Source organism: Struthio camelus, chromosome 5, assembly GCF_040807025.1.
Source record: "Struthio camelus isolate bStrCam1 chromosome 5, bStrCam1.hap1, whole genome shotgun sequence".
In the NCBI taxonomy this organism is placed as follows: domain Eukaryota; kingdom Metazoa; phylum Chordata; class Aves; order Struthioniformes; family Struthionidae; genus Struthio; species Struthio camelus.
Window position 1 is genome coordinate 24,121,812 of NC_090946.1, and position 25,804 is coordinate 24,147,615.

The 25,804-nt window shown below is 36.0% G+C and overlaps 1 protein-coding gene across 20 annotated transcripts in view; it reads right to left on the reverse strand.

The window, feature by feature from the left end:
• The window catches only part of IRAG1 (inositol 1,4,5-triphosphate receptor associated 1), a 122,870-nt gene that overhangs the window by 29,180 nt on the left and 67,886 nt on the right, over positions 1-25,804 (reverse strand). For 14 of the 20 annotated variants that reach the window (XM_009680217.2, XM_009680218.2, XM_068945093.1 and 11 more), the window contains 7 exons: positions 17,834-18,016; positions 9,963-10,063; positions 6,945-7,015; positions 2,100-2,273; positions 1,065-1,142; positions 596-645; positions 120-161 (listed from right to left, as the gene is read on the reverse strand). In XM_009680217.2, coding sequence (XP_009678512.2) covers positions 120-161; positions 596-645; positions 1,065-1,142; positions 2,100-2,273; positions 6,945-7,015; positions 9,963-10,063; positions 17,834-17,902 — 585 coding nt within the window. In that variant the 5' untranslated portion in view covers positions 17,903-18,016. Of the gene's footprint in view, positions 1-119; positions 162-595; positions 646-1,064; positions 1,143-2,099; positions 2,274-6,287; positions 6,430-6,944; positions 7,016-9,962; positions 10,064-17,833; positions 18,017-21,976; positions 22,016-25,804 lie in introns of those variants that run through there. The other 6 variants (XM_009680216.2, XM_068945086.1, XM_068945097.1 and 3 more) reach the window with 4 other exon arrangements.

The window sequence follows — 25,804 nt, forward strand, 5'->3', positions numbered from 1 at the left end:
TTATCCTTTATCTTTTCACTTAGTGAACAGTCTTTTAATCTTTTTAGTCATCTAAATAGTCTTATTTGTGCTAAGCAAAACAGGCAGATTTCATGCAATGCTTAAAATAAAATGCTTACCTCTGTAACTTGCTTGTCATCCTCTTTCACAATTCTGTTATTCTAGCAAAAAAGGGAGGAAAAAAACTTATTTGTCTTACAAGATTTCCTTCCACCTCTATGCTGCAAATCTTACATAAAGATATTAATGAATGATTTTTGAATCTCTTCATACATTTTACATGCTTGTGACTGTTATTTATGAAGAATTGTCAGGATTTTTTTTCCCATAGACTGGCTTTGTACTGGATCTTTCCCATTTTCTATACTTCACGCTTCTCTAGGATTCTTCAGCACTCACTACCTCATACGGATTTTGGTCTCCAGAGTTAACATTTAGTAATCTCTCACTTTGCAGAAAAAACACGTCAATAATTCTATCTTAGTATGCAAAATGATAACGAAAACATCCTGCTTTCCTTAGGGATGAACAGGACGGTGTAATAGGGTACTGTTAATAATCAGGATACTGTGCAGAGTACTCAGCTCTTTCTTACCTGCCCTGGAGATACTAACTCAGCACTAGTGGTTGTACACACATCAGACCCTAGAAAGACAGATGTACGATTAGGGCATATCCTGATCTTTTTGCCAAAAATTTGACTACAGCAATAGCAAACACATGCATGCATACGTATAATATATGAAAGTCAAAATTTAAATGCACAATTAGTTAAAAGAGAAAAATAAAATTTAAAGTATCGTAAGTGAATGATCATTAAAGCTTCAGTTATTGAAAAGGACAAAAATACGGACCACGTAACGTAGCGGCATCATAGGAATAAAAATACAATACCCAAACATATTTAAAAGATATATAATGTTGGCATTCATGGGCTTTGTCATATTCAAGAGGAGACGCTTCTGAATTTATAGGTTCTGACTTCTTCTCAAGAGATATTAAAAATGCATTTTTGGTGAGTTTTTTTAAAAAGTCTCAGTTTGAGCCTGTATAGATCATTTTACCTGATGGAACCGGAAGCGTGAGAGAGTTGCTCCGAGATGCTACTGGTGAAACTTTAGGACTAAGCGTAGGGGAAACTGCTTCATTAAAACAAAGACAAAACAAAAAAGGTAATTTTATTTCCTAGGCTTGTGGTTTCTGAAATTTAAAAATTCAGCTAAAGCATTAATCTCATAGTCAAATAGTCATATATTTGTCCACAGTCCGATAAGCAATTTTAATTGCCAAATTGTCCATGAGGAACTTGGAATAGGTTTTAACAATCTCATATATCTGGCATAAACTAATACAACTCTACTGATACACAAAACTCATTCCCCTCAGTTTGCTCAGGGTGTATGCACTGCCCATCCAAAGGGGAGGAAAGGACACAAAAGAATGATTCACGATGTGCTTAGAAAAAAAAGGAAAATATAATTTAAAAATGTATAAAGGCTTAAGACGGAATTTTGTTTTGAAGTGGCATTTCAAAACTAAATAAAAGCCTTATCTTAAGATAAAGTGTCATTTTGTCCTGGTTTTCAAATGCTTCAGATGAGGAAGAAAAATAGTAACTTCATTTGACGCTCTAGAACAAAAAAATTTATTCAGTTTTTTAAAGCCAATCTTGTCTGACTATATTCAGAATAAAAATCTGTGCAACTACGTCCACTGGGGAGAATGTTTTTTGGCAGTATCAATATTTTGCCATTAACATTTCATTTTTATGTATAAAATATACTTTATGTAGAAAATCATCATAAACAAAATTTTGACCAGTTTTTTAGAAGCTAATAAAAATACTTCACGCACTCCTGTTGCAGTGTTTGCAGCGTGTCATCCAGGCACCTGAAAACTTTAGTGTTTCCCCATTACATCTGCATAAAGAGATTGTTCATTTCTGTTTTATACTGAACTGTGAAGAGAGTCAGAGTGATTCTGACTTTCACATCAATGAAGCGTATGCATACATTAGCAATGTATGCATTACAGTGAACATTGTGCATTTGCAGATCTTCAAAGTAGAATATAAATCTGTTTTCAGAACCTGCACCTACCTGTGGGTGACTCAGGAAGGCTGCTTCTTGACTTTCTGCCTCTGCGCATCAGAAACCGCTCGCTCACTTTCTTTGCTTCTTCTAGTAATTCAAGATTCTTCTTTTTGTCTTCCTCAGATATTTTGACATCCGGCAGCTGATCATTTACCAGATCAATCACATGACCAGCATTGTCTGAGTAACAAAACATCAGAATTAGAGCTATACATCACATATGCAGATAGGTGTGGCATTTCAGAGTAAAAGCAAGTACAGACCGTATCTATAAATTCAGCTTTGAGCTTGCAATAATTAAATGTTCACACCTACTCATCTTATAATGTTGTTATCTTCTCAAGTTTAGAGTAGGTCCTTGAAGACACAGGTAACCAACTGAGATTAAGTCATTAGGAATAAAGATGATCTCATACATGAAATTAGCTTTTCCTGATGTATCCCCATAAATCATTTTTTTTCTAATTTACCACAATGAAAGTTGCATTAGATCCATCTCAGCTAGTAATGATGGCATTTCTTTTGTAGACCCAATTTTTCATGAATTTTGTATGTCTAGTTTTTCAAGGTTGAAGTCCCACCAAGTCACCTGGCAAAGATTCATGCAAACATAAACATCCATCAAATCACCTATAGAGTAAGGTGCAGAGTTTGAAGTACAGAGATTTCGTTCCATATAGATAGAAGGGCTTTTTCCACCAACGCAGAAACAATATTAAAGCTGCATCTGGCAAGGATGCAGGCAGCAGAAGCTGAATAGCCAAAGCCTGAGAATTATTAGGCGGCTTCAAAATACCGGGTTATCAATCTCTACCGTTCTGTGGACCCGCAAGAATTTTCCAATGGAATTGCAAATCCCATTGCTAAAAAACAGTGTTAGAGATTCCTAAAAAACAAAAATAAAGTTCTTTTTCCTCAGGTCCACTTATGCTGGTATGTTAGATGTAATCCAGGAGAATCCATGGACCACAAACTGAAAGGCCTGCCCGCACCAAGACCTTTGGATTAGTGCTTTGTTTCCTGGACAATTTTTAATTAGTTGAAGAAAAGATCCACTAATCCTTGGTTTTCAAATTGATTGAAAACACTAAAAATTTCAAGCACCAATTTCTACAATTTCTATACAGCCTGTTGTCAGAAAGGCTCTTTCCGTGCAAGTTTGTGTGAGTGGGTTCTATAGATACCTACAGGTTTGTAAGGAAAGAGTTACCTAAAGACAACAGGCCAAGGAAAGGAAAAGTTCACACACTACCTTGTCAGAATGTAAATTTTCCATGGGCTGATAAACTCTAGAGACTAGTAACACTATTGGATCTGCAAGAACTGATAAACTCAGATCACCAAGAGTCTGCTCAGTCTGTACAAGGTCACATACACTAGCATCAACAACATGCTATGCAACACATACATAAATGTGTTTTAAAACATATACACACATATATACATATATATTTGCATGCAGATGAAAACTGCACCATTATATATGCACTTGATGAAACAAAGGACTGAGGGACTTTCCAAACACCTGTCTAGAAGCTACTGGCACATCAGAATGACCTTCCACTCCTGAGGATAGACTTGGTGTTGGTTTCCCACATGGGTGGCTACGAGTGAATTTATGACTGTGTGAATGAACTGTATGAATAAGTAAGTGACTGTGTTGTGTGAACAGTTATCTGCAATTAATAACAACAGCTTGATTCTATTAATAGTAACAGCTTAGTGAATAAAAAGTGCTCTAAGAAATATTGATTGTGAATTGTGTCTCTCCCCAGCTCTATCCTCCTATTAGGGAATAGGGAATTTATAACTGTTTTGCACCAAGAACAACTCCCTGAAGAATAGTTTGGTGGAGAAGGAGGGAAGTAATCAGGTAATAGACAAAACAAATGCCAAAGCAGAATAAGCAATCTTTAGAAAAGCTAAGGACACAGCCAAGCAGCAAAAATGCAAGTTTTCTTTTCTTTTTTTTTAATTTCCATAAATTCAGTTCAATTTCAAGGTTGTCAAAAGTGTACTCACAAATAGGAGACTTAAAGCTGCCTATTTTAAATTAAATATCTATTTTGTTTTACACTAAGCTTCTGTGTCGAAGGTTTGAGAAAAGGCCCTCCCACGGCATCTTCCATGGGCCACCAAAGGAGAGCTGCATAGCCCAATAATTTCTAGGTCATCATAATACTCCTCCTGGACTTTCTTGACCTTTCTCAACATCTTTGCCTTTTCCATTTGCCCTCTACCACTTCAACACTCTCCTTTACCTTCCCTTCCCCTTTACTGCCATTTTCTCTTTTCTCATATATTCCCTTTAGTTTCTCCACTGTGTCCAATCTCAGCTCCTGCTTACAAATAACAAGTGTTCAAAGAATCACTTGCAATTTATGTGAGGTCTAGAAGTTCGTGATCTTGTCCATGTCCATGAATTTACATTTCCCTCAGGTAAGTCAGACCTCCAACAGAAGACACTTTATAACACGTTAAACTAGAAAGAGACCAACTAAGAAAAGCAACATCTTAGAATTGTAGCATAATCCATCTTGGAAAGAACTTCGGAAGGTCACCTAGTCCAATCTGCTCAAAGCAGGATCAGTTGTGAGATCACAGCGCAGGGCTTTATCAAGCTGGTCTCGAAAACCTCTAAGGATGGAGACTGCACAACCTAGCTGAGCAGTCTGTTCCAGTGCTTGGTTCTCCTTATGGTGAAAAAGTTCTTCCCTATATCCAGTTGGAACCTCTCGTTTCAACTTATGTCCATTGCTTCTCGTCCTCTTGCCGTGCATCTGGGTAAAGAGCCTGGCTTGTTCTTCTTAATAACCTCCTCATGGATACTGAAAGGCTGTATTAGGTTCCTCCTAAAGCCATCTCCTCCCTAGACTAAACAAGCCCAGTTCCTTCAGCCTTTACTCATAGGCAAGTGCTTCAGCTCCCTGATCAATCTTGTGGCTCTCCGCTGAACTCACTCCAGTTTATCAACACCTTTCTTCTACTGGAGTGGGTCCAAAACTGGATGCGGTATTCCGGATTTAGTTTAATGAGTGCTGAGTAACGGGGGATAATCACTTCCCTTGATACACTGGCTACACTTCTGTTAATACAGCCCAGGGCACTGTTAGCCTTCTCTGCTGCCAAGGCACACTGCTGGTACATGTTCAACTTGCTGTCCTACCAAGATCTCCAAGTCTTTTTCAGCTGAGAAGCTCTGTGGCCAGTCATCCCCCAACCTGCACCACTGCATGGGGTTATTCCTTCCCAGATGCAGGACTTTGAACTTGTTCTTGCTGAATTTCTTAAGGTTCCTGTTGGTTCATTCCTCCTGCCTGTCTAGGTCGCTCAAAATTGCAGATCTGCCCTCAAGTATATTAATTAGTCCCCCCAGTTTGGTTTCATCTGCAAACTTGATGAGAGTGCACTCTATCCTCTTTCAGGTCATTGATAAAGATGTTAAGTAGGACTCATTTTCTTGAGTAGGTTCCAAGACACACAGCCAAAGGCCAGCCACAGCAGCAGGAATACAAGGCAGACTTAAAGCAAAGCTCTCTCTTCAAGAGAACGACATCTGGGTTTGTTTCTTTCAAAAAAATCCCACTTTTAATGGCCTCTGAGTATGACCAATGAGTCACGACCCTCTGAGCCCAACTTTCCAACTAACTTTTTAAGCTATCCAGTCAAGATACATTGTTTTGTATACAATATATCCATGAACCACTTAAATCATTAGGCTAGCTACAGTTTAAAATCAATACCACAAAAGTTCAGGATTTTTTTCCCACAAATTGCAGTTCGTATCCAGTTTTGAATCTCTCTGCGCATTATACATATGATTTTGGAAAACTCCATATGAATTTAAAAAATATCAAATTGCTTAAATACATTCATAGATGTTTTCAAATTAAAATGTACTTTCTCACTATTTTGAAATAATCTGTAGAAATTTAAAACAAAGTAGAATCCTGGTTATTAAAATATTTGCATATTTCAGCAATATAACATATTTCTCTATAAATTGCAATCTTTGTTGTTGCTTTTTTCTCATTTTCTAAAACTTTGTTTGCTTTTCCCTTTCAGTAGGAGCTCTCATCTGCTTATTCCTCCATCCCTTACATGCAATACTATAAATATACAATCTCCTCCTCAACTTGTATTTCATAGGATATACATTAATGGAGACAAGTAACAATCCAGATGCAAACATACCAAGATTGAGAACTGATGGGAGCTTGCCACTGACTTCAACAGGACTTGAGAGCATTTGTCACGGCTTGCAGTACTCACAAATCTGCACCACATCATTAGTCCCCTTGAATAAAAACTTGCTCTATCGGTAGCTGCAGGTAAACTAATAGAACTAGTTTTGTAGTAAGAGACTTATTAGAAAAGTGAAGAAACGAAGACAATTTTCCCTTTGGATAGTTTGCTTTCATTGAGTGTTTAATCTGATAATATGATAGCCAAACTCAACAATTTGACACTTCAGCACCTGTTATGCTCTCCATTAAAAAATTCCAGTTGCTCACAAATAATCAAAAACTAGTATTTCTAAACAGTTTTTTGCCTACAAGAATTTTAAGATGGTATAACTTACTTTCTTCTAAAAAAAATTAAGCTAACCACTTTATGAAATTAAAAATACATGTTATGCTGTATCTGTATCTACCATGCAATCCACTTATGATTGTAAACTCATGACCACAATTCATCATGCTAGCAGTATTTCCTGCGCACGCATTACAGACAGTACGTACAGGAGGGAAGCTGTTGTGAATATAATCAGACCCTATATTCAGATCTTTACTGTGTGTCACATTTTTTTCCAAGAAGACATCCCAGTTCAAATGAATAATCACTTCTTACCAACAGAAGTCAATGAACTAGACGGATTCCTAGTGGTACGGTTAGAATGTCTCCGATGAGGACTACGAGGCCTAGAGAGAGAAATGAACAAAAATTATGGGAGCATGCTACAAAAGAAAATGAAAACAACTCCATGCATGATTTAATATGAAAAGAGAAAACACTTGTCCTTGATCCAAAAAACAAACAAACAAAACTTTCAAAAATCTGTTGGAATGTTTTTAGGAAAGTGTAATCTAAAAACTAAAATAACTCCTACCCTTCACTCTTTTTTTCCCCCCAGAAAACACAGAGTTTAATAGTTCACCATTGCTCCAAATTAAAAAGGAGGTTGTGGACTCTAAAGTAAGGGAGACAGAAGTTCACACCGCCTTTTATATATAAAAGGCAAATTCCTTTTTTCATTAATATTTTATAATTTTGTAACTACTTAAGCAAGAATTCCCCTCTCCTATGATGTGAGCTTTTCATGCACAAACTAGGTATCTTTCATTAAAATATGATCCAGTTAAAACTAATCCCCATTTGCTGGGGACTGGATTGAGCCAATATAAATGTTTGTTTGGCACAATTCCTCAAACAACTGAAAAACAAAAAACTAGCAAATTGCAGAAACTGCTCTCAAATGTAAGATGTTTTGGCTTTTGTTTCCAAATTTCTGAGCAGAACTACATTTCTTTAGTTCATGACTTAAAAGTCATGTAAATACAGTACATTGCAAAAAACAATCTTTAGTGTTCCTAAAATGTTAGTGCATCCTAAACGAAGTTTTATGATTGAAATAATTTCTTAGCGTGCTGAATTGACACTCGCTTTTCCAACAGAGATCACTGTCAATAGCAGCAGAGGAACTTTCTTGATTCAAAACCAGGTGAAAGTCTCAAATTGCTGCTGAGAATAAAATGGTGATCCAGCAAATAACGCTGCTTCTGAAGGGCTGTGTTATAATTTTGACTTTTAAACACTAAGTTTAGAAAAGTACATTTCAAAACACAGCGCAAACTATAGTATGGACCTTGATTAATACTTTCTGGTTAGTCTTTCCCATGTTTTAAGTCTAATGGCAGGTCTCTAAATTAAAAATCTTAGATGAAAAGATACGCTTTATCAGAAAAGTGAAAATAACCTTAATTCAACCGAAAATGCAAGCATTCAAATTCAAGCAGGATCACTGCTTCCATTCAACAGTTTTCTTTCCCAAATACTTAATATTAAGGTAGTATTTTTGCCTTGTCTTCCTGAACGGATCCAAATATCTGCTTGGAAAGTGACTGTACTATAGTATTTAAGGGTTACATACTTTGTTCTTCCAGCTCTCTAGCTTAGAAACATCATCTGCTTAAATTTTCAACTGATAACTATTTTATTTCACAAGATCCAGAAATGCTGTCCTATCCAAGTTCCCAAGCACTACAGAAGTATATTTTGCAACTTTACTGAAACAGTAAAACTAAACAAACTTAACACAGAAATTAAATCTAGTCTCTAGAACTTGTAAAGCAATCAGAGCAGATACAGGAAGGAAGGAAAAGATCAGGAAAAGCCTACATTTGTCAGATCTGTTTTTTTAGATAGAAAAAAGCCTAGTAATTCAATTTCCAATGCTTTCAACTCAGCACTTCTTTTAAAGTGAGCATATCTGAATTGGCTTTAGAAAAATGTTTACAGATACTGGCTAATAATACAATGTTATTCTAATACTTGAGAATATTGTCCTATGAAACAAAAAAAATTAGCCGGCAGCACTGGATTACCTACAATTTTTATAGGTAAAGAAACCATACTCAGTAACAATAGCTTCACCAGTAGCAGCTCAAGTTAAAACAGGATGTGTTTTAAGTCAATACCAAGATAACATGCACAAGACCAGAAGGCAGTTTTACTCTAACTTATATATAATATACTAAAATCTGTCAAAAGAAGTTAAGAAACATTTTCAGCAGTTCATAAAACTATAAAATACAAAGCATAAAAAATACAATACTTGCAAAAGCCATTAGTAAAACTTGCAATGCATTTTTAATACGTTTATAGTACCTTAATACAATAATTTTCGTCCTTTGGAAATTCACTTGTCTCACAAATAAGCCTTATCATATAATTTGTCATACCCTTTAAGGGCATCTTTTCCCAAAAAAAAGACACTTCCTTAGTTAAAAAACACTGTAGTAATTTAAGCATCATACAAATAGATTGTTTGTAAGAACAAAACAGTTTGCTTATATTTATCTTGCAGGCATTAATTTTCTAACTCTACACCAGCTAAAGTTCTTATTGTTTCAGTGGAAGTATTTACATGGTTAAACTCAGTACTATTAGTATACAGGAAATTAGTAGACCAAACATTAGGATTTAGGTACTAAACTACAAAATTTGCATTAGAGTTGCACTCCAGGAAAACAATTGCATTTTTGTTTTGCTTTTTTGTTTGTTTGTTTTGTTTTTGTTTCAGTTACCCATAGACTAGGTCCAGATAAAGGTTAAAAACTGGAAGGGAGGAGAGTTTTATGCATTGCCTAATGCGTGCCATGCATGGGCTCAGCTGTCCCTGCAGTGACATAAAATTGTAAACACACATCATTATATGCCTACAAAAGGATGTGACTAAGCAATTTTTTCCTCACCAGGCCACATATGATTTGCTAACAGAAGAATGGATTTCCAAAGTTATACCTTTTAATCCAAATTCAGTAAAAATTTAATTTACATTTTTGTATTAGTTTCAAATTCAGATTATGCTATTCTGAAAGTTTAGAAGGCTTAAATTTAAAGAACACTGAGTTAGAATGGCAGTATTAGAGCTATATACAAAATTCCGCTCTTTTAAAATCAATTATACTCCCATCAGCCCACTTTCCCGCATACAAAAACCACCATCAAAATGCAAACACAATATGATCTAGTTACAAATACAGCAATATTTTACTATGATATACATTTCAAAGCAGATTCTTGGAAACACAGCTCCTGGAACTACTATACAATCTATGCATAGATTGGTAATGTATTATGTAGTACCTGTTAACCATATTTTTATCAATTTCTACATCTGACGTAACGGCATTCTCTGGAAGAACAACAGAAGGTCTACTGCGTGTTGTCACTTCAACAGTAGTGTCCTGAATGATTTGTGACAAACAGAAAAATGTAGTTAAACAGAAATTCAAAACACTGCATATTGATGTTCTATATGGAAAATAACATGTATTTCTCAATTTAGCTAAAAGAAAAAAAAAAGATTGAACTCAATGAGAATTAGCTTTTCTATGATAAAACAAATGTGAATTGGAGGCTCATACTTAAACTGTTAAAAAGAAGTGATGGAGACCTGGACTATCAGTTTTCTTTACAAAGGTTTAATGCACGCAGGCTAAATTCAATAAGCATGCAAATTCTAGGCAAACTTTGGAATGGTACCCACAGAAATGGATTTTTCCCACAGTAACCTATTCTTCTCCTGAAATACACATAAATCACTTACTGAACGCATGCAAGAACAAACAAGAATCTTGTTTAGCAAGGGCCAAATTAGGCACACAAACCTCCAAATAGGACCAGTGTGTAACGAATGCTTGAAGTGCACTATTAAGTGTATATGCACTATACAAAAACATAGAAAATTATATGGTCATATGGTGTCCTACTTTCTTCCCCATTAATTGAAAAAATCTAGCCACAATATTTAAATAAAATGCAGCATAAGTGACAAAAGGAAGTGGCATTGAATATCAATTCATGCTTATTCTCTCTTTAAAAAAAAAACCATGCAAAAAAAAAAAAAAAGCAAGAACTTTGGTGTGGAATCCATCATGATAATGCCAATCAGCTGAAGAGCAGTAATCTGCTGCTTTTGAGATATCCTAAATGCAGATGCATCAATCTGGAACAAAGACCTGTCGATTTCTTGTATGTAGTCAAAAAATGACTTTTACCCCATTCTACTATATTTAAATCCATAAATAGTCACCTCCTGAACTGCTGAAACGTTACATAAGCACCCTGATGGTTACAGTAAGTCAAGAAGCTAGAAGAAAGTGATTCTCATAAAATTATGTATGGGAGAAGGGAGGGAGTATAGGCACCTTGTAAAAGTGGCAATTTTTTTTTTTTTTTTTTTTTTTTTTTAAGAAAAACATGAGATAAGTGGAACACACAATAGCAGAGTTGGTATTTATAGCTATAAGAAAAACTTCCCAGAAGCAGCAGGGGACTCCCATCAATCAACTTGTAAAATTTACAGAATAATTTGTAACTCCTCATAACCTAATTGCTTCTTCTGGGCACTGGTATGTAGACTAAGCATTGTATTTTATTTAATTATTTTGAGTTTAAATTTTATTTTAAACTACTTCCCAAAGTTCCATAAGAAATTTTTTTACTTCAGTTGCCATGGGTTTAGATCAAGTGTGAGTCTCAATATTTTTCAGTTTTCTAAGAGAGTAGGTTTGCTGTCCGTGGCACAAATCCACGTATGTTCAACTGCTATAAATAACACTTTGCTTTTCTTTAAATAGTATTTGCTTCCAATTGCACTTACGGCTTTTAAGCAATAAGAAGAAGGTTTGCCCACTAAAAGTTTGCCACAAGTATAATAAATTCAGAATAAGAACTTAGTACTATTTAATATGAGACAGGTAATAAAAGCTCTTATAAAAGCACTGATTTAGGCATTTAAGGAATGAAGCGAGTAATTGTTCACAGTTTAGCAGGTCAATGTTTTACAGCAGAGAAATTTCACAATAAAAGTTTAAATTCTTTGAAACAAAAGTTATCAACGAATAACTTTGTTTCACTCATTTAATATTGTGTGGAGAAGTTAATGTAATCATAGGGCTTGTTACAATAAACAACTGACCAAGAGTTTAAATTGAAATGAAATTATATAGAAATATAGACAGACATTATCAGTCATGTAGCCATTAGCCATCAGGCACAATACAACTCTTTTCAGCATTTCTCCAAGTGCCAGAGCTGACTCAGAATTCTCAGAATTCTGTGTGTGCTATAAAATTAAAATATATAGATTAATCCTTCTTCCTCTCAAATGCAAATAAAATATATTTTGGCTACGACATCTGATTTAAGATTCTTGATTCTGTTTAAATATAAATTTGTACTAAAATAAATAAATACACTCCAAGCAGCTCCACAATTCTATCCTCATGATTCTCATATTACATTCCTGAGTAAGTTCACATTGCTAATCAGAGGAGAGGAGGATAGGAAACATGCCTATAAAATAATATGAAGATGTTAAATTTAAGAAAAATATCCCTGTAATATTTGGAAAAAATGTTAAAGAGTAGGAACTTTATTATGTGATACAAGTACACAGCTTATATTGTATTATAACAGTATCAAAGCAACATTTAGTAGTATTCTTCACAATGACACTAAGCATCAAAGCATTTTACTTGTCTAACAGTCAATGACGAAAATTCAGGTGACTGTCATGCTTACAGGGCCAAGTAGCTGAGTACACATGCAGGTTGTTTATAGCAATCTCATGAATACCACAGAGCAAAAGCTTTTGAATGACCTAGGAACATCAGCCTAGAAGTCACTGAACTCCATTTTTAGGACTAAAAAGACTGTAGTAAAGATTCATTTAAATCAGGTAGATTACAGCAATCTCAGACAGCAGCTACACTTCTGCTTTTACAGAGGTGAGAACTCAGGCTTCTCTACTCCCTCTATTACCCAAATCTACTGTGGTACATTTGTATATACATGGGCCAGAGGAGACAGAGCACGAAGCTCTTTGCAAGGCTAGCTGGCATGAAACAAGAGAAATCCTTATACTCTACAAAGTATTCATTGTTATAGTACTACTATTATATACTAATACACGCAGATCTTTGAACAGGAGCTCTAACTGGAAGCTTATGCTTTGTCCCAGTTGTGCATCTGCATGAGGATGAGACAATAATAATACTTTAACAACCAGTACGTCTCCTAACAAGGTCTGAACTCAGAACACACAGTGTGAGGTATATGGGTTTTTTTCCTCTATTTCACTGTGCTCACTGATGCATCTTGCCTAACCTCTACCGTCAAGTTTTAATAGAAACCATGGCATTAACAGATTATGTTAAAATCAAGATTAACTTCATCCTTTGTGTGCTCTAGAAGTTTGTCTCAACTATAAGCAAACATCTAGTAGGACAGGCAAAGAACTTTTCATTGTTAGAGTAGTTTCCATGTTTATATATATAAAATCTAAATCTAGAAAATCCTACAATGGATATAAAACGCAGTTTTAAATTGTAAATGTCTGTATACTTACAGGGCAGAAAGGAAGCATATGGTCATTTATATCGATTTTAAAAGATACAGAAACGTATATGACAACACACATATAAAGCCATAGTGAAAAAAATATTGCTAAATTTGAAAAACCAAACACTAAAATATCAGTCAATGGTACAAGATTTGCCAACAGAATGTGATTTTGCCCTCTTTAAATATAGTCACAATGAAATCTTTAAAGACTTGAGCACCTACGTCTTTGGTGAAGAATAAGGTCTGTGTATAGAATGAGGTTTGTAGAACTGTCTTTATTTATAGATTTGAAAGGCATGAAGTAAATGAGGCAGGGGAATTACAGTTAAGGCAACTTTCATTCTAGCATTTCCTAAGTTTTTGATGCTTCTTTATCTTTATCAATAGTCATTAACAGTACCTTTTGAAGAGAATTTCTAAACAGAACAAACAAAATGATTCTTCAGAAATCGTTAAAAGATTACCATTCTGTTAGATTAGATTAACACTCACATAGATTTCCTTAAGATTTACAGATGTCTACCAGTTTACTGAAAGCACTTTCATCCTCTGAATGGGTCATTATAACAGGTAAGAAATTGTTAGCAGCTTTCACAGACACTTGTCCGATAATGACAACTCTCAGATCTTTGGCTTTCCTCTGAAGCCAGTAATGAGACTATGCTCCATGCCCAGACTTTTCTGCTGTTTTCCCTCACCTCCCAACAACCCTTCCTCACCCAACTCACAACCTTGATGCCAATGGCCTCCTTCCCTCCAACCTGATCCTGTCTCTAACCCAAAAACGACCTTATGGTCCAACCCCTTTCTTCTCATCAATTTATACCTTGTTTTGCATTGCAACTTTTCTACCAATTATGTCTCCTTGTCAAGATGCTTTGATCAGTTGATTCCCATTCTCACCATCATTTCTGGATTCCTTGTTCAATGTGTTTTCATATCCTCCTGTTTGCCCTTTCTGTCTCCCCGTTCCTAACTTCCATCACCCTCCCATTGCCTATCCATATTCTGCCCTCTCCATATTAGCTCCTGGACCAATCTGCTCATTTAGCTATCCCCAGCAGCTGTCTCATCTTCTAGTACCACTGTCTGCCCCCTCCCAGTCTGGTCCTTGTTTTTTTGTTCCAAGCCATCTTCCTTCAAAAACCGAGAGAAAAAATTGACTCCACCTCTATGGCTCAGGTTGGGAGTTTAGGCAGACGCTCTGCAAAGACGATCATGTGCAATCTAATCTTGTGTATAGGCTTATGAAAGGATAGGGTATACTCAATTTTTATATGAGGACAACATGTGCAATTTCGTCTGCACGATGCTCCCGGAAGATGGGATTCGCAGATTATATCCATTAAGCTCTAGCTAGTCCTCACTAAGCATATAGAAAATGTGCTTTTAAAAGTCTTATCACCCAGCCAAATCTGGATAAATTTGAACAGTAATGGAAAAAAAATGCACCTCTCTGCTAATAAGGCTACCGTGCCAGGAGAGTCAGATGATAAAGCTTTCCTGTATGCCACCTGAATTCTTTAAAGCATTGAACAAAATATCCTCTGCCACCTGGCCTCATTGGAAATTAATGATAAGTTTTGACTGAATTTCAGAACAAATTTGACCCAAAACAGACACTTACATGAAAGGCCTCAGAAAAACTGTATGTCTCGGAGGAGTCTTGAGAGAGATGAAGTGTAGATAAGCTTAATTTTAAATGTTCAAGAGAAGTGCTGAGCTGACAGTTCAGCAAGAAAGATAAAGAAATACAGTTGTAACTGTATTTAGTTGCAATTGACAGAAGAACAAACAAAATATATGTGGAACACTTCCTTAAAAACAGAACAGGTAACATGCAGTGATTTGATAGAAGTATAATACAAATGGGAATCAGAAATAGCTAAAGAAATGCAGAAACTTAAATGATGGAATGAGCAGTGTAAAATAAGAATTACGAGTGTCTGAGACAGGCTTTTCCTTAGCAGTCAAAAGAGCAAAAGAGGCAGTAAAATAGCAGTCAGGACACAGAGAGAGAAGGAAGACTGAAACAGAAAAGGGATTTTGATTCAAAAAGAGGGGATGATGGTAGCTCAAAACCAACTCTAAAAATGTAAGGCAGGTAATGGGACACTGTAAGTCTGCTAACATAAGCTTAGGATCTGATTTCATTGGGTGCAGGTACTCATTACAACTGTAGAAATTGTTTCTTAATACTAAAAACCCAAACTAAATTATGAAGGATATCAGCAAAAGCATATTAATTCTACTGCAGTAAAATTAAACCTCATAAATTAAAATATGGACGTGATTAAAAGCTAACATCTAACTTATGCTGGGAGAAGTCATTTTATATGAAACATTTCTGAAGTGTTCAATACTTACTGAAAGTGTAACAGGACAGCACACAAACCGAGTTCAACTACACATTCTTAATTCAGATGACATTTCAAACAAGGAGTTAAAGTGCTTTGAATTAGGCTAACTGCTCTCCCACCAGTGTCAATAGGAATTTTACATCTACTACTTTACTACAACTTCTATGCTGTTTAGAGTTAGCCAGAATGCTCAACACAAACTGCTGCAAAAAAAACTGAAATGGGAACCCAGATTTTCTTTCTCAAAATGAAAGCAGCACAATCCTGCTCTTCCATCATGTAAGAAATACCTGAAGTGAGGAAGAAACTATACATTATGTAAGGGTCATTCTCCTTCTCCTCAAAGTGTTTTGTGGATGTGTGCGCATTTGTGTGCACGCAAGGGAAAGGTGGGGGACCATCTCCTGAAACAGGATGAGGAACTTGTTGGACGAACAGCACTGCAGATGAGATTCCAAACTTGGAAAGTGTTGTTTAGCGGCAGAAAAGAACATGTCCTGGAAACAAGTCCAACAGCTGTTAGCTCCTTCTGATGCCTTCTCCTGGCTTGCAACTCCTCATTCCCCAATGTTAAGTGAGGAGAGCTCTTAATTAAAGCCTTTTGCTCTTTATTTTGAGCCCTAATTAAAATCGACTTTATCATAAAGTTCTCATTATTAGAGCAGTACAGAACTACTTCATTTATCTATTTCAGCTATTACCTAGTAATGCTGTAGAATGCAGCCTACAGCAAGATGCAAGAGCGGTAACAGGTATGTCCAAGGTCAAATTTGCAGAACACTGGCTAGTTGCAAGCAACCCTTATCTTAAGTACTTAGGTAGGCTCTTGCCTAGTGTGTAGTGGTTAAAATCTATCCACTGTTATTTGGTGCCTAAAAATAATATTTATCTAAAAAATAAATAAACAAGTTTTTGCACAGTTAACTCGTTCCTGAACTATCCCATTGTTGTAGCTTATTTCAGACCTGTCTCTAAAAGGCTTGTATAATGTCTCAAAACTATATGTATTTTTTTAATAATAGGTGGTTGGAATGTTGCACGTCTCCCACTTAACAAGCATGCCCAGACTTAGGTTCATTGATGCCTGCTAGCTTTGCACAATTTTTCTCTTCTGGTATGCTTTACCCAGCAAATCTTAGGTACTCTCAAACACACTTTTCACATGTATGTGTAAAAATAATTTTCTTGACCTAATATATGTTCGCAACTAATAGTCCAGTAAACTTGCATCAATCTGGGGTGTTTATCTTAAGCTAGGAAACTAACACTCAGCACAATGTGCAATTTAGATGGAATGCATGACAAATCAATGTTGGGTTCACTGCTGACAATATTTTCCTACAATGTTAAAGTAGCGGATGTTTTCACTCAGAGTGTAGAATACAGTGTCCTCAAGTCCAGTGACAGTGATACATTTTTAACTGAGGATATGCCAGATTATAAATCCTCTCCTCCTTTATGTCAGGTTGCATAAAACAGGAAGATCTAGATGACCTGCAATTTTATAATCACAGTAAGGTCTTTGGTTCAGCTAAGCAAACAATATATTTTAAAACATTATTAAAAAATAAAATTAATTTTTCATCAGTGATATAAATCATTCAAAAGACAGAAGTGCCATCACTTATTCAATTTCATAATCTATCTGCAAATACTTATAAACATGTATATGCAACATGTTAAACTAATGCAGCAAGGCAGCAAATGGGTCTAGAGAGCACCCATCCATACTCTCTATAGTTCTATTATATGTTCAATTACTACTGTGGCAAATAAAGTGGAAGAGGAAGACTGAAAAACAAGACGATTTCCATCTTTCACACACACAGGAATTCGATAGCACCTTCTGTATCTGTGAAGCCAACACTAGATATTTTAAGACTACAGAAAAGTACAAGGCTAAGCTCTTTTCCCATAGGTTAAAGTTTTCTGAAATAACATCACAAAGGACATTTTTGGACATCTTTAAAATAAATGGTTCAGAACAGACAGATACATAAGCCTCCAGATCGCACTGATAAACAGTTGCTTCAGAAAATTCAGTTTTCATTCCCTACTCTATAAAATATTTAAAGAATTCTAAGAATATCAACAAAAGATCATTCATAGCTCCAGAATCAAAACAGAACAATACATAACAATGACCAGTACTATTTACAAACTGCTAAATACACACAAACAAACAGGTTTCAGCCTCGGGTTTGTAGCATAAGTACCAATAAAATACATATTCTCAAGATTGCTTACTTTGGCTGGAGTAGAACCAGTGTGTTGTGCCTCTTTTGGTTGTGCCTTGTCTTCAGGTAGCGTTGGCATGGTGGACAGCGTGAAACACGTTGTACTGCAGCGTGGACTGACGTGACCATGCACTGCTGTCTGTTTCAAGTTAGCCTGAAGGGATAAGTGCTGAGAGGCCTTGTGATCCACGCACTGTGTTAGATGCCAAAAACAGAAAATTAAATCAATTTGATAATCTGTGCTCTAACGTTGAGATCACTTTATAACAACAAACAGTATTAAGTTTTAAAATTAAAAAAGTGTCTTGAGTTTTATTAACTAAAGCTTTGAAGATCAAGTATAACTTAGTAAGTGCATTTAAAAAGACAGTCTTCCTTGCTTGTTATTCCCACCCCTTCCCTCCATTTTACAGGGTCTTTTTAGTTACTATGACTGTTTCAGCTGTGCTTGAACTACCTGCTCTAAAAATCTGCTAAAAGGAAAGAACATCCTGGATATCCATAATATGCTTTTTGGCAACCTAATGCTACAGGGTATGATCTCAGATCTCAAAGGAGAAAAAAATTCTAGGAGCAAATCTGGGAACTCAGATGGCAGCACTCTTCCTTTGAGCAAGGAAGCGGCCTAGGGGAATTGTGTAAAGACTTTACAAATAGGTTCCTGGTGCATATCCACATAAGACAACACTCTGCATGACACTTTCAAAACAAAATAGCAGTAATGGCTGAATAGTAATAAATTCACTGCCAATTAGCCGAGCTGATTCTTGCTATTAGCATCAACTTTAGCTATTAGCTTCTCAAAAACATCATAAGCATTAAAGCCTATAAAGCCATTTGAAGATAAAAGATAGTAAGTATTCTTCCTTATAGTTACAGCACACATATTAAAAGACTTACTGTGACACCTACTGGACATTAAAGAACAGTGCTTATAAATAAATCAGTTTACTTGGTTGTGCCTACAGGTAACTAATAATGTTGTTAGCAGAGACAAAATTTGCTACGCAGTTCCTGATTGTACTTGAAAGATACAACTGCATTCACTTTACAGTTCATTGGCAACTAGCAAATAGTATGGAGATAAGTCACACACTAACATAGTAACAACTTCAGTAGTGGCCCAAAGAGACAAATACATCCAAGAAGTACATGTTCAATATCCAGAACACATTATCTTCTCCCAGATCGGAATTACTAATCTCCTCTCTATTGTTTTCTTTTTCTGGAAATCAAGACAGATGGGGCAAAAAAGGTGGGGATCAGGAAGTAATTTAAAGTTCAAGGCCTTCGACAGAGTTGTAAGAATGATCTTCTAAAGTTCTGCCTTCCATTTCAGGAAAGGGTAGGGAAATTTATTCAGGAACATGCTTGTTTATCCAGGCTGATGACTAAAATTGTCATAACGCTGGGATTGATTTTAAAAGTCACATGGATACTGAAGCAGCCTCAGTAGTGACAGGTTCCTCGCCAAAGCTTTCACAGAACTTATAAAACCTACAGGATCTGCAAAATTTTGGCCTACGGAAGCAGCTAAGACCAACACTTTCATTAGATTTATTTCACGTTACAGTTTATACATTTCTCTTTTGCTAGAAGAGTCAGAAATAAGGTCTCCTCATATGAAATTTAATGCAGAATTAACAGAGTGTCACAATGACATCTATACACAAGTGTTAGTGTGTTTAAAAACAATAATAATTCCACTGAAGTTCTTTAGTAAGGACAATAGAAAAGGTACAAAAGAAATTATCTGATTATGAAGACCAAGATAAGGATTTCACTTTTTCCACAGTGAACATAACTTTTTTCAGAAGCAGGATGTGCTAATCATTGTAGGTAGATCCCATGTTTCAAGTTTTTGTACGCATATTGAACACATTAAGGTGAAATTTTAGCTCTGCTGAAGTAAGTGGAAGCTCATATTTGTATCATGATTGTACCCATTTCTGACTGCAAGTAAAAGTAGAGGAAGTATTCCATAAATAAAAACAAGATTTTGAAATGTTTATTAGGGCAAAATGTTTTTTAAATTCCTAATATGATGCAGAACAGACATTTATGAGTATATGTATTTTAATCAACCCACAGAGATTAGGCAGATAACAGTAACATTAAACCTCTACGTGTTTCAACAGTTAAGTATTTTTGTATGAAGCAACAGTCACCAACTATTAAAATCACATGAAGATGAGACACAGCCAAGGTAACTCAGAAAGTGACATGGATTTGCTTTTCATCTCTAACCGAATCCTGGCATCTGAAGCAATTTCTGACTTTGCAAGAACATAATAAATTCAAACAAAAACAAAGCAAAAGAGAAGATACAAATTTGGATGTTTATGTAACCCGTTAGTGATTGCTTTATGAAGTTATAATGATTCTGATAGGCTCAACTCAACAGAACACTGGGCCTGAAAAAATCAGGAATGTTCCAAGCCATGTCCAAAGCGTATTTGTGGAGTCCTATATAGAGCGGTACAGGCTAATGTGTCCTAGTCGATTCCCTGTGTTAGTGGGCTCCCTAATACACACTAAACTTAAAGTAATGCAAATCACATTGAAACAAGAGCGAGCCATTAAGCATATCAAGGTTCAGTTCCTTTTTCAGATTGAAAAAGCAAAACAAAAATTTTAAAAGAACAAAACAAAACAAAACCCCCAGACACGCACACACAAAATAGGCTTATCTAAGAATAGAAAAGGACAAATCCTGAGCTGTGTTGTCTTAGAGATGTAGCACAGAAAGTACAGCCAAGCGGGAATGGAGGGTAGGGGGATGACCTTAGGCCACCTTAGCAACACCCAGATTTGGAGTGGACTGAGTTCAGCCAGTCTCTGACACAATTAGGACCTTACTCCAACTTCCTCACAGAGCTATCTTACAAACAGGAAATAGTTCTTAAACTTTGTGGTGCTGATTAGAAGGAAAATGCCTTCTTTTGACCTTCCTTTTGTTCCTAATATTTCTCCCCCAAAACTCAGTGTTGAGGGCTCTACCGGAGCAGCAAAAGCTTGCTGCTGATTGATTGCTGTTGATTATTCACGTTCTGAAAAAAGTGCAATGTTTGCATACTCTTGACCACACTGCTGCAGTCTGCTGGGACATCAAAGCAAGCAAGGGCTACTAATTACCAGTATTTTATCAAAATACATAAGAAAATAGCTTAATTCATGAGCTATATGATTTCTTTCACCCTCAGTAGAGCATTAGGAAGAAGTAGTACAGCTTTGAACCCTGTTCCACACCTCTCTACAAAAACAGCTTACAAGCTTATTGAACTCTGCACCAAAGTGTAGAGAACATAATTATCCCGGTTATAGCCTGGTTCTCCTGCCAGCTGAGCAGCCTTTGAAATCATGCTGCAATTAGCTTTGCCAGCTTTATCTCCTTTCCACAAGCATAACCACGTTTCAGTCAAAGAAGAAAATGATATAATACAGCAAGATACCAACTGAAACAACTGGAATTACTGTCCCTGAAGATACTGAAAGGGTAGATAAGAAAATATATCTGCACTTTAGAAACGGCCAAAGTGCATGAGAATATCTTAGTGGCCTAGTTACTACACCAATTACAAGATTTTCTCTTCATTTGTGTTAGGCATTGATCAAACTCTGTCTGACCTACTTCCATCCTACAGAAGTCTGTCATGACATTACTGTGATCCCAACACAATTTCAGTCCTTTCAAGATTGCAAGAGCTTCAAAATTACCACTTAAAATTAAATACTTGCAGAGTTTTCTAACTCAACTACCGCAGGAATGGATGTGGGTGAAGATCTAGAACCTTAGTCTGCGAGAGCCTTTTGCACCTAACAAAATGAGTTGGAAAAAAAAAAAAAACGCAGGAGAGCACACATAGTGCTTTTCAGTGTTTTGGTCTGTTATTGTAATCTTACTGCTTAAAATAGTTAGGAAAAAAAGAAAAGATCTCCTGAGCTCAAATTTGTAGTCAGATATAGATCAGTGAATGCAGAGAACCTTCTTTTACCACTGTGTAGGCTTAGAATACAATCTCCAGGAAATGGTGATCTAGGAGCTCTATTCCATAAAAGGGAAAACTATTCAGAGGCCCTTGGCTTTCAGACTGTTCCCTCTGCAACTCATTTTACCATAGTAGAGAAAGCTAAGTATAATCAGTTAACTTACCATCTCTGAGTCACAGCTGAGCATTGTGTTAGCAAAAGCTTAGAATAAAGGTGCCTTACTCCATCTCCACTGCTAGTTTGACAGCTGACCTCAAATGCTCTGTCAAATCATAGCAAAATATACATAGATATCTCAAATACATGTGTGTGTATGTGCATATATACAGATATATACATACACACACACATATATACATACACACATATATACACATATACATATATAAAGAGCAGAAATAAACAGTTAAGAAGGCATTTTAGTAAGATTTCTTGACCTCATACTGCCTCCAGCAAAGTCAAGCAACTCATCTGTCAGCAATGGGAGTTACATACTCATTATGAACACAGCTGAACTGAAGAATTTTGAAGTCCTTTTTGTGACTCTCTGTTGTCCTGCAAAGCGGGTGTAAAATGTTAGAAAGGGAGGCTTTTTATACTCCCTTTATATAGGTGTGAAAGCATATGAAATTCACGGAGCATTTTCAGTTAGCTTTTGTAACTCTGAGTTACTTAAGAAACACTAAGTTGTTATTTCATTCAAATAAAATGTCAGCAAAACAGGGTGTTTTCCTATGCTTTGTACCATATGATAAGCTTTTCAAACACAAACCACTGTTATAATATTTAAAATGCATAAACATCATTTGCTGGCATACATTGGGCTATCTCAAAAAATTTTAAAACACTGAAAATCAGATTCAGAATGTCTTAACAGAAAACCTTTTAGACTCTACACTGGGGGTTCAAAAATTTTGTATAATAGAAACATCCACTGGAAAAGGAAAAAAATGCACAGTTACAGTTGACTCATTTACATTCTTGCCCTATATAACAAAAGATACTACAAGGAAATTGTGAGACGCTATTGTCTGCAACACGGATAAAATAACAACAGCTTTCTACTGCATCTAATTTTTACAATACTAAGTTGGTTTCTCATATTAATTTAATGCCTAAGTTTGCAAGATATTAAGAAACTGCTTCAATCATAGTTTACTAAAACACATGGTTATAGCTCCAGGCCTAATATAAAATACGCTCTGTGATAACGCTAACGATCCAAGTTCTACATTAAAATCCATACAACTGTACAAGGCAGAACCTGGAAGACAAATTAAGTGGTGTTCCTATTTACAAGATACAGAACAATACTACTGGGGCATGCAAAGCATGTGTAACTAGTATGTGAATTCAAAGTGTCTCAGCTTTCAGCTTTCATCCTGAGAAGTATTGCAATTATCCCCCGAGCAATTTAAATGATATTTCTAGACAACTGAACTCTTCCAAGTTGCAACCTCAGAGCCAAGAGATAAATTTGAATAATTTTGTCACAATAATATTTTCAACATAAAACTTTCTAATATTTGACTTTTTAGCTTAACTTAATCCATTTAATTTTTTTGGTCTTGTCTTACACCCTAAAAAATATCGGAAAATACAAATCTAAAAAGTACAGAAGAACACAAAGAAGGAAACTAACAAAAGTGCAAGAAGAATACAGCAAATGTCCCCATCTTCTAACAAACTTCTGTTTGGGCATAGTCTTTACAAAGCCCACAGGCCTTGTAACACCCACAAGGGAGTTACTTACTTTACAAAGATGCACTACAGGAAAGAACCTGCTTTTCTACTTCCTATTTTCCCGATAGCTCAGGAACACATAAAACTTAACGTTAACATGGTTAAACGAGACAAGAGAAAAGTTATGACAAGCAGGAAGTATTGGACAACGCTGGAAAAACTAGAGTTCTTTCTTTACTTATAAAATAAATACAACACTGGGTGAGTCAAATTTAAGCTTCAGAAAACGTTCTGATATATGTCCAGCCTGATCTAATTCGGAGCAATCAAGAGAATACCCCTACTGATGTCTAATTACGGTATGAGTCTCTGCTGAGACCAAATAAATAAATAAATAAATAAAGGGGAGGGGGGTGATACTATGTCCATTACCAATAAGACCAACTCCAACAGGAAGGCATTTGGTTATGTATCTTTATTTCAGAGTTTAAAGAAATCTGATAACTAATTCCCACAGAGTTTCACAAATAATGTTTTCTGGCAGTTGTACGTGACTCCCGTAGAATTCATTTTGATCTCAGCTTTAGATTTTTTTCTTATCCATTAAAAGAAAAATCAGTTGAACACTGATTTTACACACAGTCAATAACTATTTTAACATAGTTAAATGCGAGTTTAGGACTTACTAAAAGATTGCAATTGTATCTGCAAACAATGTTTTTGCAGTGAAAGAGTATCAGTCAGCTTTATCTTGTTTTAGTATTATTTACATAATTTCCATTCTGTTACTGATCAGTGTTTAGGTTTAACTATCTTGCAGTAAAGCCAACTGAGGAGCAACTTACAACTTTTTTTCTTTTTACAAGAATTCTAGGTTGAATCTTATATTGAAGACAATCAGCAAGCAAGCAAAGGATATAAAGTTTTAGAAATACTGAAGGCCAGAACTTCACGTACATCTTCAACTAATATACCCAGGCAAAAAAAAAAGATGAGATTTTCTTTTAAGGACAGCGTCCCTTAAACAGCCTTAAAATTTCTGGATTCCACTTCTTTTGGGCAATTGGGAGTTAATACTGCATGAATCAAACTTTTCTAAATGACTTGGTTTTGGGAGAAGAGTCCTTGTTTTCCATTTTTGTTTTTATTTAGCACTAAGAAGAACTTAAAGAAAATTAGGTCACAAGTAGCATTACCTCCCCTTGAAAGTAAATCGACGGAGGAGTTGTGTATAAGTTTACAAAAATTACGTTCTGCTTCATTGCTAGGTTCTGTTCATTCTGGGTTTTTCTTTGAACTAATCAGTTTAAGACAAAACTCCAGTAATATGATTTTATCAGGTTAAGTATGTGCCTAAGTTATTGGACCTAGTCCTTGTATGGAAAGGAGAGCCAAAGGGAGCCATGGGACAGGAAATGTCTGCAAGGTTCTTAGAGCAGAGACTTCTCCCTAATCTTGCCATCGCAAGAAGCTGACATTCTCCATTCCCCACAGTGGGGACCACAGGGGCGGGAGAACCAAGGGGACAGTAGTACTTCCTAAGTGATTCAGACCCTAAGGCCTTTGTCCATCTGTTTCCCCTCACTGGGTCCAGCAGAAACTAGTGTTACATTAATTCAACTGGCAGCTGCTTCCAGGGTCCCTTTTAAGATGTTATCTCCAAAGTACAGAACTTTAAAATGAATACAGCCAAGGACTCTTCGTGGCACAAGAGAAAACAATACATGCATCTCTCCTTTCCTTTTTTCCCTATCTACACAGTCCATTTTATTACTGCTCTTCAAGTACCCCTGCATGTTTCATAGCTCAACAGCAAGAGAGCTTCTTCACAAAGTGAAAGAAATGCAAGTGAGTGCGAAGCCACATGATCAGTCTTTCCAACATAACAGTGAAAGCCACCTACGTATTTCTTAGGGCTTACTAAAGGTTAATGCTCAAATTTTTATCCAATATTGAATGAGGTAGAAATTTAAGATTTGAAAGATGGTAGATCCTTTACCTCACAGGAAATTATCTTTGCAAGTCACATAACAAACCTTTGCCACACATGATTTACTTACTGCACAAGTACACCCAATATTACATTAGGCTGTGAAACACTCCTAACTGCCTAAACAGATCTCACGGTCCAGAAGTTATTAGATACGCCGCCTGCATTTAAATTGCAACTAATCCCTCCTAACTACTTTTCCCATTATCATTTTCAAAAATTCTTTTCCTTGTTTTGTGTAAAAAGCACTCTACCATTCGTAGATATCTATGTTCCCATGAGCTCTGCTAACTGGCAAACATTAATTTTCTTCATCCT